This window comes from Gossypium hirsutum, chromosome A07, assembly GCF_007990345.1.
Source record: "Gossypium hirsutum isolate 1008001.06 chromosome A07, Gossypium_hirsutum_v2.1, whole genome shotgun sequence".
Taxonomy (NCBI): domain Eukaryota; kingdom Viridiplantae; phylum Streptophyta; class Magnoliopsida; order Malvales; family Malvaceae; genus Gossypium; species Gossypium hirsutum.
In genome coordinates, this window is record NC_053430.1 from 15,781,397 (window position 1) to 15,797,081 (window position 15,685).

General features: G+C 31.4%; 2 protein-coding genes across 3 annotated transcripts; both read left to right on the top strand.

Annotated features, from left to right (window-relative positions):
* Window positions 1–7,822: 7,822 nt before the first annotated feature.
* LOC107932906 (ethylene-responsive transcription factor-like protein At4g13040) lies at window positions 7,823–11,907 on the top strand. Of its 2 annotated transcripts, none has more exons than XM_016865029.2 (7): window positions 7,823–8,242; window positions 9,048–9,164; window positions 9,324–9,454; window positions 10,049–10,127; window positions 10,934–11,114; window positions 11,300–11,421; window positions 11,524–11,907. In XM_016865029.2, exons 2-7 carry the CDS (start codon window positions 9,122–9,124, stop codon window positions 11,658–11,660), a joined length of 693 nt encoding a protein of 230 aa, XP_016720518.1. In that variant the 5' UTR covers window positions 7,823–8,242; window positions 9,048–9,121; the 3' UTR covers window positions 11,661–11,907. The 2 variants fall into 2 exon arrangements, with proteins under 2 accessions (XP_016720518.1, XP_016720519.1); XM_016865030.2 differs by lacking the exon at window positions 7,823–8,242 and adding an exon at window positions 8,560–8,690.
* A 1,408-nt stretch (window positions 11,908–13,315) lies between these two features.
* LOC107932908 (uncharacterized) lies at window positions 13,316–15,310 on the top strand. Its single transcript, XM_016865031.2, has 4 exons — window positions 13,316–13,586; window positions 13,690–13,803; window positions 14,686–14,790; window positions 14,887–15,310. The coding sequence occupies exons 1-4, from the start codon at window positions 13,490–13,492 to the stop codon at window positions 15,135–15,137; spliced, it is 567 nt and encodes a 188-aa protein (XP_016720520.1). The 5' UTR covers window positions 13,316–13,489; the 3' UTR covers window positions 15,138–15,310.
* The last annotated feature ends 375 nt before the right edge of the window (window positions 15,311–15,685 follow it).

Genomic DNA, 15,685 nt, shown 5'->3' on the forward strand with positions numbered 1-15,685 from the left:
TTTTTAGTGTTTCAGAAGTTTGCTCGGGTTGGAAGTCAACGGAGATCGCATCACACTATCTGGCTATTGATTTTCGGTATTTTTACACATTAGGGCTTGGTTATATGGCATGTATAGGCTAGTGTTAAGATGGTATGTTTTGAATGGTGATTTTAGCCATGTGATTTGGCTTGTAAATATTGATGTGCATTGGCCATTTAAGTTGGCCAAAAGTATGTGTTTGATGAATGATATAGGTGATATATATAATGCTTTTGTGGTATGAGGTATAAATGATGAATTAATATATTAGAGAAGCAAGATTTAGTTGATGGAAAGGTGAGAAAATGAAATAAGATGTTATGTAAGTTTATGATGATTTTGGTATAATCATTTGACATGTTTGATTATGGAACTTAGTAGTTGAAATGGTTTTGGTTAGATAGCATGATATGTGTATGGATTAACATGCTTTGGCTGCCTTTGAATGCATTGAAATGGTATGAGATAATGTGATTTAGGTATGTTTGTGAAGGGTGAGAAATGTGACTTAAACCAAGCCTATTTTCACTTCACACGGCTGAGCACACGGGCGTGTGGCTTGACCGTGTGTGACACATGGCCTTGGAACACGGCCGTGTGTCCCCTTGGGTAGCCCTTCGAATTAAAGTCAGTATACCCTCTAATTTTGACACGGCCTAGCATATGGCCTGAACATGGGCGTGTGAAGAGAACACAGGTTGGACACACGGGCGTGTGGTCTGGCTGTGTGATCAAATCAGTAAGTATGCCCTGTATGGCCACGATTTAGTCACACAGGTGTGTCTGAGACCGTGTGAGGCACACGGGTGTGTGACCCATGCAGTGAGAAAAATTTTCTAAGTTTTATAAAGTTTTCTTGAGTTATCAGTTTAGTCCCGAACCTCTTTTAAGCATGATTTAAGGTATCATAGAACCTTATAAGGGACAATATGGATGAATGTATAAAAGTTTTAAATTGTATTCAAGTTTATGTTGTAAAATACAATAAATTGATTAAATGTAAGTCCGGTAATGCCTCGAACCCTGTTTCGACTCCGGATACGGGTAAGGGGTGTTACAGCGTCATTCTATTTTGATCAATTTATTCCATATCTATATTTCTCAATAGATTTATTCATGATCCACCTTTGATTTCATTATTTCAATAACAATATTGCATGCAAAATCATTGTCGACCACTTTTATCATTCGATTCCATATTTTCTCGAATTGAAATAACTTATCGAGATCTCTTATTTTCATTATTTTAAAATTCAGTTTCAGGTACTTGAATCTCTTCTGGAGTTTTACTTATTAGTTATGTCTTGGATCTCTTCTGGAGCACCTGCCTCCACTATATGACCATCTAGATGAATCTTCATCTTTGGAGCCGATCAATCTATTATTTATTTTAATTGATTGTCCTACTGGGACTTTGATTCAAATTAAAATTTTAGATGGTATATAACACTTGGTTATTCTCATTAAGCTTGTAAATACATCTAACAATTAACTTATAATGAGTTGTCCTTATTGAACTTCTGGTTCAAATTACTCTCCCCTAACTCATTACAATTTATTATTTCTCTCCCCCGAATTTCGAGAAAACTATCAAATCAAAATTGTAATCACAAATCATGTCATAATCGAATTCTAATGCATTCAAAACATCTAATAATATAAAGAAACTTGTAATTAATATATATTCCCAACTTTCTTTGAGGATTCACTCACCTTTGTACGTTGTGTTAGAGTAATTGGAACATATATGCACATAGAAAAATTCAAAGATGAGAAATATTTAGCTCTTGATTAAAAACCAATTGTAATGGGGAGTATTTATAACTTATTGGTTTGATGCGTACAACACATAAACCAACATAACTCATGTTGAAATAGGAAGTTTAGTTCTCATAAGTAATGATTTAACTATTAGTTGGAGGTATTTGATAAACAATTCAGCTAAATCATTTTCTGTGTAAACATGAGCTATAGGATGTTCAACTTTTATCTCAATTGGCATGCAAATAATCATTGAAAACTTGGGATGTAAACTCACCAACATTAACAAGATGAATTGTTTTAATTGTATAATTTGAAATTAATCATTTAAACAAGCAATCTTGCAAACAACAGGTTGTAAATTGATAATACATATGTGATTACATAAAAACTATCCACATGGTGGATGATTGGGCCCATATTTGTTTCAGAAATGCAAGACATTAAATCTCAACTTTAGCTAGTGAGTTTCTAATAATCAATTTTCATTGAGAACAAGCAACATATAATAATTCTTTTAAATTAAAGAATCTTTTAGTTCTTCAATAGATGTCCATATGATATCTCAATTTTTTTTGCATCATAATATGATCCAGGATGGTCGAACTGGTCAGTAGTAAATGCATTTGTATTAGTAAACTTCTGGTTTACTTTTAACATGTGTTTCAATTGTACTAAATTGTAACAAATTGAAAATTTTATTATCATTCCTTTTAATTTGTATCCACATATAAGTACTATTGTGACATTTACTACTAGAAATATCTAAATTATTGTAAAGTCTATAATGCCACCAAGTCAATAAATATATTTTCCAAATAATTATATGTAGTATTCGCTTCAAGGAATATGCCAAAATCTTCAAATGCCCAAAAATCTATTAATTGTAAACTTTGAGAGTGGATCTTATTTTCCAGGTGTATAATAGGTACATAACCAATGACTTTTCATACATAAGTTTTCTCTCTTGCAAGTTCTCATCAACAATATTTTACCACGTAATTTTAATTGAGAAACTTATTCTGAATATTGTAGAGTTATACTCACATTTTAAAAAAAAAAACTTGTAACTTTAGGTGCATCAAAGCATAATAAGCTTTAGATAGAATTATCATATTCTATTACTCATTAGTAGATCTTTCACAGTCAAATATTTTGCTTTCAATCCTTTAATAGGGATGATGACAAAAGAATATCACAAAGATTATAAATTAGTAACCTAATCCCCTTAATATTCATATGAAATATAATTTTTTTCTCATTCACAATCTTAATATGAGATCCATTATAAATATCTTTTAAAACCAATGGATTAACTATCACAAGATATTAATATATTAGCTCTTCTAGAGCTTTCGACTAATTTTATACTATCAAATATTAAAATAATATTTGTTTGTTTTAGTACAAAATTAGATAAATACTTTCTATCTATAATGATAGAATTTATTACTACATTCTCATATTATTTCTCAAAGAATATTAACAGAAACAAAATAATGCCACATATGTGGCCAATAATCTTTCATATCACATTGATGACATAAATTTTCTTTACCCTTTGAAGAGTTATCTTAAGAACTCTCATTGTTCTCTTATTTATTATTATGTTCCCACTTTTAGTGGTCCATGATTATATATTTAATTTTCTTTATGTTTACATTCACTTCGGGGAATGCAACATATCTAGTAGGACAGACTTATAAACATCTCAATAGATTCTTTATTTCATAATCACCATCGCAAACATACGTGGATTTTAAATCATAATCAACATCCTGAAGATGAAATTATAAAGGTGAAAGTTTAAGATGAAAGAAGAATCGGGTTTGAGGGGCTACTTCAAAAGATTTTAAAAGGAAAAAATAGAGAATCATCGTGCTGATAATGTGTTATAAAATAAAGAGAGATGGAGAGAATAAAGAACAAGGAAAATATGAAAGCAATAGATAATGTAATTTATTGATCAAAAGGGGTGATTTATAATGCTTCATCAGAGTCTCTATTTATAGGAATAAGAAGTATAAAATAAAAAGAGATCTAATTCTAATAACTATTAGAATTTAAAGTACATTAAAACTTTATTTTGATCATGATGGACATCCACTTAATAAGATATTCATAACAATTTTATCATTTTTATAGTTTATATTTTTATAACTTTTAAAGAATTAATCAAATTTTTATTATTTTAAAAATTAAAATATTGTTAATTTTACTATTATTAATTTAAAATTTAATAATTTCTGCATTGATTGGAAAAAAGGACAAGTAACTCAGTTGATTCTTGTTAAAGGAGAGATTTGCTTATCTGAATAATGTTAAAGGTGAATAAAGAACAAATGAAACGAAAGGAAATGTTAGGTGTTAGTTTACCAAAGGCATGTGAGGTTGGAGTGGGGAAAAAATGGCGGGGGTAAAAAAATATATGACGTGTGCATAATCAAATTCCATTAGAGATTTAATTTTTGCGTGATTAAAATCACATTTTTCTAATAGCAATGATTAAATTATAAGTATAATTTTTTGATTTACCAAAATGAAAATATATGAAAAGTTGAATAATTGACTAAATAATTTACTCAAAAATTTAAGTATTTAAAGATTATTTTTTTACTATAACTGTGATTTCAACTCAGAATTAAACACTCACCAATAATGCATAATTGAGAGTTTAAGATGTTTGAAAGTTATATTCTTATATCCTTAGTATTAGACACGAGTATTAAACATTGACTTGAGTGCAAATATATTCAGATGTGAAGGTGAAATAGTTGAAGAGGCCTTACGCTCTATTATGCAAAAATGTAATTATCCTTCCCTTTTTAGAATAACTATCTCTTTTTTTATTTGAATTTGTACTCATTATAAGTTTTGATCATATTTTTTTTTCTTTTACATAATGTTTAGAACTATTCATAGTCCCTCTCCAATCATTAAATAAGAAGATAATGCGCTCCAACGCACTTAAACTCATATCCTCCTATACTAACAATAATACACATACCAATCAAACTAAAACTCAATCGATTTATAATTTATTATTTAAATATTCATATATAATCATTATTTTTTATAAATTTTAATGAAATAAGGTAATACACATTCAAACCTTATGTTCTACCATAAATTATTTATATTAAAATAATTGTATACATATAAAATTAAATTATGGTTCATTCCAAAAATTATATAAACATTTATTAAAAGTTTATATAAAAATTAAATGAAATTTTAGTTCAAATGATTAAATTAAAGGTTTAATTATTATATGAACATTTCAATTTTTTACGCAACTAACTTAAAAGAATTAATTATTTACGAAAATTATTCAAGTCAAAATTATTCAACTAACATATTAGCAGCACCATCCCCTTATCATTAGTTAATAATTGGTTTTTTTAAATAATTTTTTTGGGTGCTGCCACTATATCATATGACACCAGTATGTATTTTTTAAAATTCCTGTTAAAAATATAGATATTCAGGGAAGGAAAAAAATAAAAAAATATATTACTTTTAATGAGTGATAGGCCTATGAGGTGGCACTAGGGAAATTTAAAAAATAAAATTGAGGTATCGTTGATGTGTCAAGCAACATTGATGAGAATTTTTAAAAAAAAAAGTAAATATAAAAAGAAAAAAATGAAAATAAAATAAAAGGGGAAGCACAAGCAAGCCAAGAAGACAAATACCAATTGGTCATGAGATTCCCCTTTATTTTTTTTTCTATTTCAACTATTTATTTTTCAACTCTCCTTTTCATTTCTATTTCACTTTTTTTTTAAATTCCACGGTTCCGCTTGAAATTCTGACAACACCAATTCTTTTTACAGATGGATACTATATGATACATCGACGACATTCAAAAAAATATATTTTAAATTTTCCTAACATTGCTTGACAAACTAACAGGATCCATTAAAAAATACTTTTTCCTTCATTAAAAATTTATATTTTTAACGAGTATTTTAAAAAATACATACTAATACTGTTTGACAAAATGGTAACATTCAAAAAAAAAAAAAGGTACTTTTTAAAAAATCGATAACTAAGCTAATTATGAAGGAACGATGCTACTGATATATTAAGTAGCACCGACAGAAAGTGTAAAAACTGAATCATTTATATATATATATATATGTAAATTTTGATTTGGATATTTTTGTAAAATTCCTTTATATGAATTGCGTAAAAATCGATTTTTGACATTAGAGGATTGTAGATCGAGATTGAAGTTATGAATTGAGACAGCAACAGGGCGGGTGAGTGGGTGGATTTTTGCTGGCCTCAATTTCACCCGATATACTATAAATTCCATCCAATCTTGACTTAAAAATAATAATTTGTCCTGAAAAATAAATAGTGTACATGACCCGACTAATTCGATATGCAAAATTTTCATATTTTTAATTCAATTTGTTTTGACAAATTTCATATTTTTATCTAATATAATGTTGTTGTGCATAAAATATAATTTTTATTATTTTTCTATTAAATTTCATTTATTTACCACTTTCAAACCGTGGGTTAATTAAGAAAGAAGAAGAAATTATAGAAAGAAATTAAGAAAATTGGTGAGCAGAAGTAGAAGTGTTCATAGGCCAGGTCGTGCTCAATCAAAATTTTAAGTTTATTTTTTAGGTTTGGGTTTGAATAATTGGCCTAAAATTTTACTTAAATCTGGCTCAAATAAAAATGCTAAAACTCAAGCCCGATTCATCTCGTTTATATTATTACCTTTTAAATATTATTTTTTATATAATTTTTAAAATATATATATAATACATCAAAAATACTAAAAATATTAAAATAAATATTTTTCAACAAATTAAAAATAAAATAAAAAATGCATACTTAAATAACACAAGATAGATGCAACTTAACAAGCAAATGCCTCTAAAATAATAACAAAATTAAAAATGAAACAAGAATTATACAATATCTAAACAATAACAACAAAATAATAATAACATAATAGTGAGATAGTAGCAAAATAGTGAAAAAAATTAACAAATCAATTAAAAAAATAACAATTTTTTTTTGCATATTCAGGTTGGGTCGGGTTTGAGCCAAAAAAGCCTTACCTGAGCCCTGCCCCTTTTCTAAACATGCCTTATTTTTTACCGAAGCCCGTTTTTCGGGCCTATATTTTTACCTAAACCCTACTACTTTTCGAGCAGGCCTTCGAGTCTAGCCGTGGGAGTAATAACAAAAATGGGATCTAATATTAATATAGATATGTGGGGTAATTTTGTAATTATATTGGATGGTCAGGTTTTCTCTAAAATTTACCCTAACATGATCACTATTAAAAATATTTCCACTCGATTCATCCTAAACTCAATTTCAAATTAAGAAAATCCAATCCTATCAAGTCGGGTCGGAACTTGCCAAAGATGAGTTTTTTTACCATCCTTAGTTATGATTAAAAAAAAGTCAGCTATTAATTTTTATACTATGCATAATTTGTGAATTTCGTCTCTTTACTTGAATTGATAATTTTTATTTAGTGTACTTTTTAGATTTTGAAATTTAATCAAGATTAAAAGGTAATTGATAGATTTATTAAATTATGGTATTTTCAAAATATTATACAAAAAGAATATTATTGTATGTTTAATATCATATCAACTTGTTGTTTCTACATGTTACTAACAAAAAAAGCCAATTAATGGATCTATTACGATAATAATTTGTATCAAGATTAAAAATTCAAAATCTAAAAACATATTTCTCAAAAAAAAATCTAAAAACATATAATTGTTGAGAGCTAGAATTTTTAGAATTAGATTAAATTGACACAATATATAAAAGTTGAGGGTTAAAATTACTATTATATAAAATTTAAAAGATTCCATGTCATCTTCGGTTAGAGACCAAAAAAAGACAAAATCGAATAATCAATTAAGTCATTATTTTGTAACTTTTCATAATTGAGTGACTAAAAAAAATTTTACGGATAGTTGGATGACTACCGGTATAGTTTACCCATACATAAATTATACATAGTATGGGGACTAGCAATAAAATTTAACTAGAAAAAAAATACTCAACCTTTGGTCATTGGTCATTGCTTTGCTTTGACTTTTCCATATACCGGCAGCTATCCTCCGCCACCCTTTGATAAAAGAAAAAGGGCTCAAATAATTTTAACAAAAGGTGGTAAAAAGATAAATAGATGCATGAGCCACCACCGCCGCCGCCGCCGCCACCATCACCACCACCACCAACTTGTTAAAACACTCTCCTTCATTCTTTTCTTCCTTCATCATCTTTCCCTTTAGAAACAAAACACTGAATATTTTATTTAACCCCCTTTCTTTTTCTTTCTATTTTTACCTGAATTTTTTTTTTCGCTTTAACCTTAAAAAAGAACCTGTCTTTCTATCCCTTTGCTCTCATCGGTTTCTCGGTGTCTTTGTGTCAGCTACTACCTTTTTTTCTTTCTCTTTCTCAGGTACCAAACAGCTGAAAAAAAATGGCTATTTATGATTTTATCTTCTTCTTTGTAATGGGCGATGGTTTTTGAAGTTCCTGGGCATGGAATCATCTTCATTTTTCTGCTTTGATGGGTTTAGGCCTTTTGGCTTTCTGGGTTTTCCTTTTCTTTTTATTTATTTGTTTTTTGTGTGTGTGTGTGTGTGTTTTTACTGTCTCTGCTTTCATGGAAGGTGGTAGGTTGGTGGGGTTGACTTATTTTCCACAGAGAGAAAATTGGGATTTTTTTTTCTTAGGCGGACTTATTAGACTTTCAAATGATGGATGTTTTGGCTTTTGATTAATTTATCTTATCTTTTATTTTATACATTAAAAGAAATTACTGCATAGTCACCTTGCTCCCTTATCCGGAGCCTGGTGAACTTTGAGAACTGACTCACTGAGTACACTGAGAAACATTTGCATTGGTTTGTTCATATCGTTCTTTGATTTCATTTATGAGTAGTTTCTCTTTTACCAGAAAATCAACTTTGTTGTTTGTTTATGTAAAGCATTAATGAAATCAAATGTAGCTGATGATGAGAAAATAGTTGATTAATATCTGGGAATTGCACTGGCAATTCCAGTTTTCCTTGAAGTTCTTTGTCTAAATTACTTGCATTGATTCATATTTCTTATGGTCTTCCTTGTTTATTTTGACCCTTTTTCTCCTTTAGCTGTATATAACTATGATTGTTGATATTTGTTTCTTTGTGTTGTTTTCCTATTGTGTTATTCTTTAATCCACTTCTAAGTTCTAACTAGCTCATTTTTGGTAATCTTAGGAGCACATGTATAAGGATTAATGCAAAGGACGACCGATTAAACCGTTGTTCATTGATTAAAACCGGTTGCGAACATGGTGAGCTTACGGAGACGGAAGCTTCTTGGACTCTGCTCTGGTAAACTTTTAATTGAGATGTGCTTTATATTTCATAATCAATATGCTTCTATTGATAGCAATGAATATGAACTTTCACTATGTATTGTGTATTTAGGGTCGGTTTGTTTGAGAGAATTACAAATACTTTTAATCAAACAAGTTTAGTGACCTTTTGTAGGGAAGAGTTCGTTTCTCAGTCCACTTTCTAGATTCTTTTGTAACGGAAATCCACCGGAAAGTTTGAGTCAAAATGCAAAATCAATCAGTGTGCATCCCATGCCCTCAGATTCCGTCAACCATATTCATGGGGTAAGAATGCATCACAGTTTCACCGTTTACTTTGACCTCTTGATTGCATTTATGCGAGTTTGTTGTTTACTATTTCTTTTACCATTTCATATGAACTTATCACTTGCAGAGATTCTTTTATCGTTCTTCCCTTGGTTAGGGATGCTTTTGCCTCACTTATGTCATCTTATTGTACACTTTGACATATTTATGAACATATTTTAGTGTTCATGGTTGGTACATGTACTTTTTTGGACCCCCTTTATCTGATTTCGATGAGAACCATCGAATACAAAGGTTTATGTCTTCATCTCTAATGCCAATGGTAATGATTGTATCCTTATTCTATGTATGCTATGTCTGTGATCATGAGATTCCTCAGCTCCTCTGCCGATTTGGAGGAACGATGAGGAATGCTTGGTCATTCCATCGCATCCTGGGGAACCCTCGGTTGTTGATTAAAATTGTATTTTAAGTGCCTCCGTATATAGCATACTGGAAATGTACTTTGTATCAGTATCATGATAGGTAAAATATTGAATGGCACCTACTATTCAATTTCCATTTCTATTACTAAACAGTTCTGTATTATAACTATTCGGTGCTGATTACCAGAAAAGCATTGTTAAGGTTGACTCTGGATCACCAAATGTTTCTGGTTCATCAAAAGAGCCTCATTATCAACCTTTTTCAGGTTTGTCTCTTAAGAAACTTCCGGTTTTGCGTAATTTTTAAATCAATCAGGCTGGAAAACTTTTACATTGTTTACGGCCTTTTTTCTTTCTATGTTATCCTTAGTAAGATAGAAAATGAACCAAAATATAGCGCCTTTCTTTCAGGTACCCTGCCTTTTGATGCATGTACAAAATAAATAAATTTGGTCATTTTCATGAAATAGAGATATTGTATACTAGAAGGAACTTAGGCATGAAGGACCTTAGGCCATTTATGTTGGTTTTATGCTGTGGTCGTTTACTTCCTCTTTGGTAGTGCATCCGTTATTGCAATAGTTTGTAGTTTTTGTTCCCCCAGGTTATGCTAAAACTCTCTGAAAGCTTTTTCCTTCGTGCCCTTTACTCTCTTGTATAGCAGTACAAAGTTATTGCACAATTCATTCATAAAAAATTCATAGTTTTGGACCCATTAGTTCAAGCACGGCAGTAAGGTAAATTACTGACCGAGAATAATTTTGCGAAATGATGTTATGGAAATGGTTTTATCTTCAGATACTTAAAGGCACAAAACCCGGACTGTTTTAACTATTAGAATCCTGTTGGCGTGGTTGACGTAAATACATAAGCAATTCGAGGAAGATAATAGTAGTTCACCCATATTTGTAGGTTAGAATGAAGAGGAAAACAATGTGTCACTGTCCCGGTTCACACCATGTTGCTTCTAGATAAAGCATTTCAGTACTCATCAGCATCAAGACTTGATGCTTCAAGCCATTTTAGCTTCTACATTTTGACTGATGCCAATGTATGATTTTATTGTTTTTAGGACAAACGATTAAGCGGAGGAAAAGGCATAGGAGGAAGCATGTTCAAAACCAAGAACCGTGTCTCATGAGGGGTGTATACTTCAAAAATATGAAATGGCAGGCTGCAATAAAAGTTGACAAGAAGCAGATTCACTTAGGGACTGTTGGTTCGCAAGAAGAAGCTGCTCGTTTATATGATAGGTGATAATAAGCTAGGCTTTTTATGTTGTTCGTAATGATTGTTAATGAATTTCTTCGAAAATGTTCATGTAAGTCTATGATAAATACATACGGGATGGTACCTATGAAAAATCTATAAAGGTATATATGTTTCCTAGCCTCTTGTAAAGGATTCGGGACTCATTGGTTGATATTTTTATCTGTAGGGCTGCATTCATGTGCGGAAGGGAACCAAACTTTGAGCTTCCTGAGGAGGAAAAGCAAGAGCTTAGTAGATTCAAGTGGGATGAGTTCTTGGCATACACTCGTCGTTCGATTACCAACAAAAGTAAACCCTTTCTTCACGGTTTTAAACCTTATTATCTTGACTTTTTATGATCTAATCAAACACTTAAACGTGTTTATTTTATAATTGAATATGATATTACAGAATACAAGCAAAGACTCGGGGTCGAACCCCAGAAGAGATCCGAACCTGTAATAGAGAACAGCGACCTGGACAGCAAACGAGGAGCCGATAGCTCCTCGGCTTCAGAAGAGGTAGGGCCAGATACTTCAGCTTCATGAAGAAAAAAAAGATGAATGGTTTGTGAGGCTGAATAATCTGAGTTTTTAAGGTAATTTAATTGAATCCTAGTTGAAAGGTCTCCATTTTTTAGTGCATTAAAGGCTTCTATTAGAGCCAATCAATATATATATAGATAGATAGATAGATAGATCTCATTATCTATAGTGCTTTAGCCCTTGTAATAAGTGGTAAAAAATATTATGTTAAGATTGATGAAAGCCATGCAAATGCTAAGATTTGCTTTAATTTTAGTTTTTTAAACCCCCAAAAGCAGAACCTAGACATTGAAACTTTTTTTGATGCCATTTTTTGCGGTCCCTTTTTACTGCAAAAGATGCTTGAATGCTCCAACATGCCTTAAATTTCTAATGGGCTTAAACAGTCTGTTCTTTTATCTAATTATATTTATGATTTCATCTTTACATGAACTCCAGATATATTTACAAAAACTTTTATACACGAACCTCTAAATCAATCCCAAAATCTTATAAATCAAATCCAAAATTCCCAAATCAAATAAACAAAGTTAACCAAAACATAACTATCCAGACTAAGTAAATAAACTTAATATTCAATTAAGCTATAACAAAATAATTTTTATGCCTAAAATTATGTAAAATGTTATCGACATCTGAATTAAGTTTGAATTTTGAAGTCATTATTATTGAATTTTTTTTACTTAAATACTACCAAGGTTCAAATCATAAATTAGATTATAACATCTTTGATTAAAAAAAAAACCAATTCAATTGAATTTTGCAAGTTTCATCCAGGATTTCAATTTTTTAAAATGTTTTTTTTATATATCTTGGAATAATTTCACCAATTGGTACCTCTAGATAAAATCAATATTCAAATATGTCAAATTTTATGCCATATGCAGATCATCGGTCTATTAAACACAAATGAAAACCTAACCATTTGGAATAGTGATAAATGCTTGTCAAATGCTTAATATGATATGAGTAAAATCTTTTTCCATCTTTACCCTTTACTAATATTGTATTGATAAAATTTAATAGGGTAAATTACACCATTAGTCATTAAACTATGAATAAATTTTTATTTTGGTGACTTAACTCAAAAAGTTACAACTTGGTCATTGAACTATTCAAAAGTTTTCATTTAAATCACTAGGCTATTAAAACCGATGTTATATAGCTTTCTTTGTTTGCATTGCCTACACCAATCAAAAGCTCTCTATCCCCATCCCTTCTATAGTTTAGTTTTTTTTCATGAAACAACTTTTGACGTTACAAATCTACGAACCAAAATCCAAACAGCTTTTTTCTTCGATCTCCGACATTGATAGTCAGATCAACTTGGATCTAAAGTATGTTCTTCTACTTGTTGGTATGTGCTATTCCACTGTACTAATCGTCAAATCCTCACTTGGAACTTGTTGGCGAAACTTTAAATAAAAAAAAGTTAACAAACCAATGACTTAAATAAAAACTTTTGAATAATTCAATGACTTAAATGAAAACTTTTGAATAGTTCAATGACCAAATTGTAACTTTTTTAGTCAAGAGACCGAAACGAAAACTTACTCATAGTTTAGTGACTAATGGTATAGTTTGCCCTTCCTTTTAATAGAACAAATACTAAATTGATCTATTTAATAGTGGAGGAACTAATTTGACCTAGTCTCTATAACAGAGGGACTTAACAGCTACTTTCGCCCAAAAAAAACTTAACAAAAACTCTGGGTTTTGGCCTTTGGAACAACATGTCGGGACCCGACCCAACATAACTCTCTTGCCTAATTCCCTGTCCACAGTGTGTCTCTAGTTCGTTGAACCCAGAAAAAGGTTTCCGAACTGAAACTATGGGATCCCCAAACCAACAAGGAGACTCCCCATCACCATCATCATCAACCTCCGTGGACTGGCGGCGTCGGATATTGATCCCGACGATCCTTGCAGGTCTTTTGTCTTTTGCCCTCCCTCTCACACTTTTAGTACTGTTTGTTCATTGAAACACCAGGATTCATGAATGTCAGGCGTGGTTCTCTTTGTTTTTAAACAGGGGTTTCCGGTGGAGGCGTTGGGTTGGTGTCAAAGCATCGGAAAGTGTACGGCCTCGCTAATATTTCAGCTACTTACGCCACTAATTTCGCTATTGTCACCGGCTGCTATTGTGGTATTCTTTCTTTATTTACTATTAGTTTCAGTATTTGTTAAACCCAAATTCTTTCCCCACCCCCCAATTGTAAATTAGTTAAGAAAATGTTGAATTGTATGTAATTTTAAGAGCAATCGAAAAGGGACTTAAATGAATTCCTACTACTAATTTTATGCCATTGGTTGTGATGGTAGATCATTATTTTCTTTAGCTGCCTTCGTTTGTACTCGTATATAAATGCAGGTCATGATAAAGTTTTGCTTTGATCTTTCGAAGTAAAACGACTTGCTTGTACTGAATTTGCTTTGCGCGGAATATATTTCCATGACATAGTCGTTAACTGGAATGATGTTAGTGGAAAATTTTAAGTAACTTGTGGGATTAGCTTTCTTGACTTGGATAACTATTTGGTTGTTTGACACCATGGATTGGTGTGGTCGGAAGGAAATGAACGAGGGTAGAATGTCGTATTAGTTTTATTAGGGAGTTTATTCGTTTTTCGTCTTGTCGGTCATAAGAATCAGGAAAGCATTCTCTTTCTCATAACATAATATGGTACCATACTCGTGGTCATGTGTGAGTTAGCATCATAGTGTTTAATGCAGACTTCTCCATTCAAGATTTAGCCTATAGCAGAGATACAGAAGGAAAACTACTCTCTTGTTTTTCGGTTTTTGATTTGTAGTAGTATTATTGGATAAAAATATGTTACTTTGAGGTTGATATGACTTTGGCTTATACGAAAATTATAGGTTTAGTATTAGTAGATCAACCTAGGTTGATGATGTCGTGTATTCCACATTGGGAAATGCATTAAACTTGCAACAGGCCTCGAATGTTATTAACAGTAAATCAGGATGTTGCTTCCTTGAACCTTTTTCTTCTCCTTAATTCGTGCAGGAGCACGTGAGTTTGTAACAGCTACTCGTAAAACCGGACCTGATGATCTACTGAATTCTGCAATAGCTGGATTTGGTACCGGTGCTATTCTGGGTCGTCTTCAAGGTAAATTTCATCAGTCCCTCTCGCTGTCTCTCCATGTGCTTGTGTGATTCTGTGCCAGTGCTATTTTTAAAAGGGTTTTTTTTTGTGGCATTTTAGGTGGTCAATTTGGTGCTTATCGCTATTCACTCGTCTTTGCTGTTGTTGGGACAGCAGTCGATTTTGCTGCACTTAAGTTAAGACCTAAATTACACGCCTTCAGTGAATCTATGTTTGACAAGAGCAGTTCGTTGAAATTGCCCGAATGGTCTCCTATACAAGTGCTCGATGAAGAAGCACTTGCTGCAAAACGAGCTCGAGAAGAAAAACTGTATGAACAAAGAAAAGCTCTAAACAAAGAAGAATCGTGAAAGCGGGCTATGATTCGTGTATTTTTGTCTGTAGTCTCTTACATATGATTATTGGCAATAATGTTTTTCTGATGGTGCTAGTTCAGCTGCTCGGCAGCTTGCTTTCAGAATATTGTAATAACATTCTTTGTTAACATTAGCCATAATTTCAGATTCCGAACGTCTTTCAATGATTCCTCAAATTCTACAATATTTGATATATCTAAACATTTCTAACAGTTCTCTTGATTCTTGAGCACCTCTAGGTCTTTCTTATTATGGGTTTGTAATGCTTCCTCTGAGGGCTCTAATCTGTCTGGACTTAGATCCAAGAATTGGGCCTCGAGAAAAGCTAAATCCATCACATCCATTTGCTTGAAATTGGGCCTTGATGCTCGCATCAGATTTAATGTATCGTTCTTGTTTGTGTTGAGAAGAATCTACTGAAGAGAATTAGGAGACACATGTTAATTAGTAATTTAAAACGACATCATTGATTCAATACCTTCCTCCACTATTGATGTTGCTATTGACTTTGGTTGGAAAATAAATAAATGGGAAAACATGGA

What these genes read in the sequence shown, in the direction of transcription:
- LOC107932906 (XM_016865029.2), top strand. Translation starts at nt 9,122, where the DNA reads ATGGTGAGCTTACGGAGACGGAAGCTTCTTGGACTCTGCTCTG. An exon ending in TCATTATCAACCTTTTTCAG is followed by an intron (nt 10,128 to 10,933) that starts GTTTGTCTCTTA and finishes TATTGTTTTTAG; the next exon opens with GACAAACGATTAAGCGGAGG. An exon ending in TCGTTCGATTACCAACAAAA is followed by an intron (nt 11,422 to 11,523) that starts GTAAACCCTTTC and finishes ATGATATTACAG; the next exon opens with AATACAAGCAAAGACTCGGG.
- LOC107932908 (XM_016865031.2), top strand. Translation starts at nt 13,490, where the DNA reads ATGGGATCCCCAAACCAACAAGGAGACTCCCCATCACCATCATCATCA. An exon ending in GATCCCGACGATCCTTGCAG is followed by an intron (nt 13,587 to 13,689) that starts GTCTTTTGTCTT and finishes GTTTTTAAACAG; the next exon opens with GGGTTTCCGGTGGAGGCGTT. An exon ending in TATTCTGGGTCGTCTTCAAG is followed by an intron (nt 14,791 to 14,886) that starts GTAAATTTCATC and finishes GTGGCATTTTAG; the next exon opens with GTGGTCAATTTGGTGCTTAT.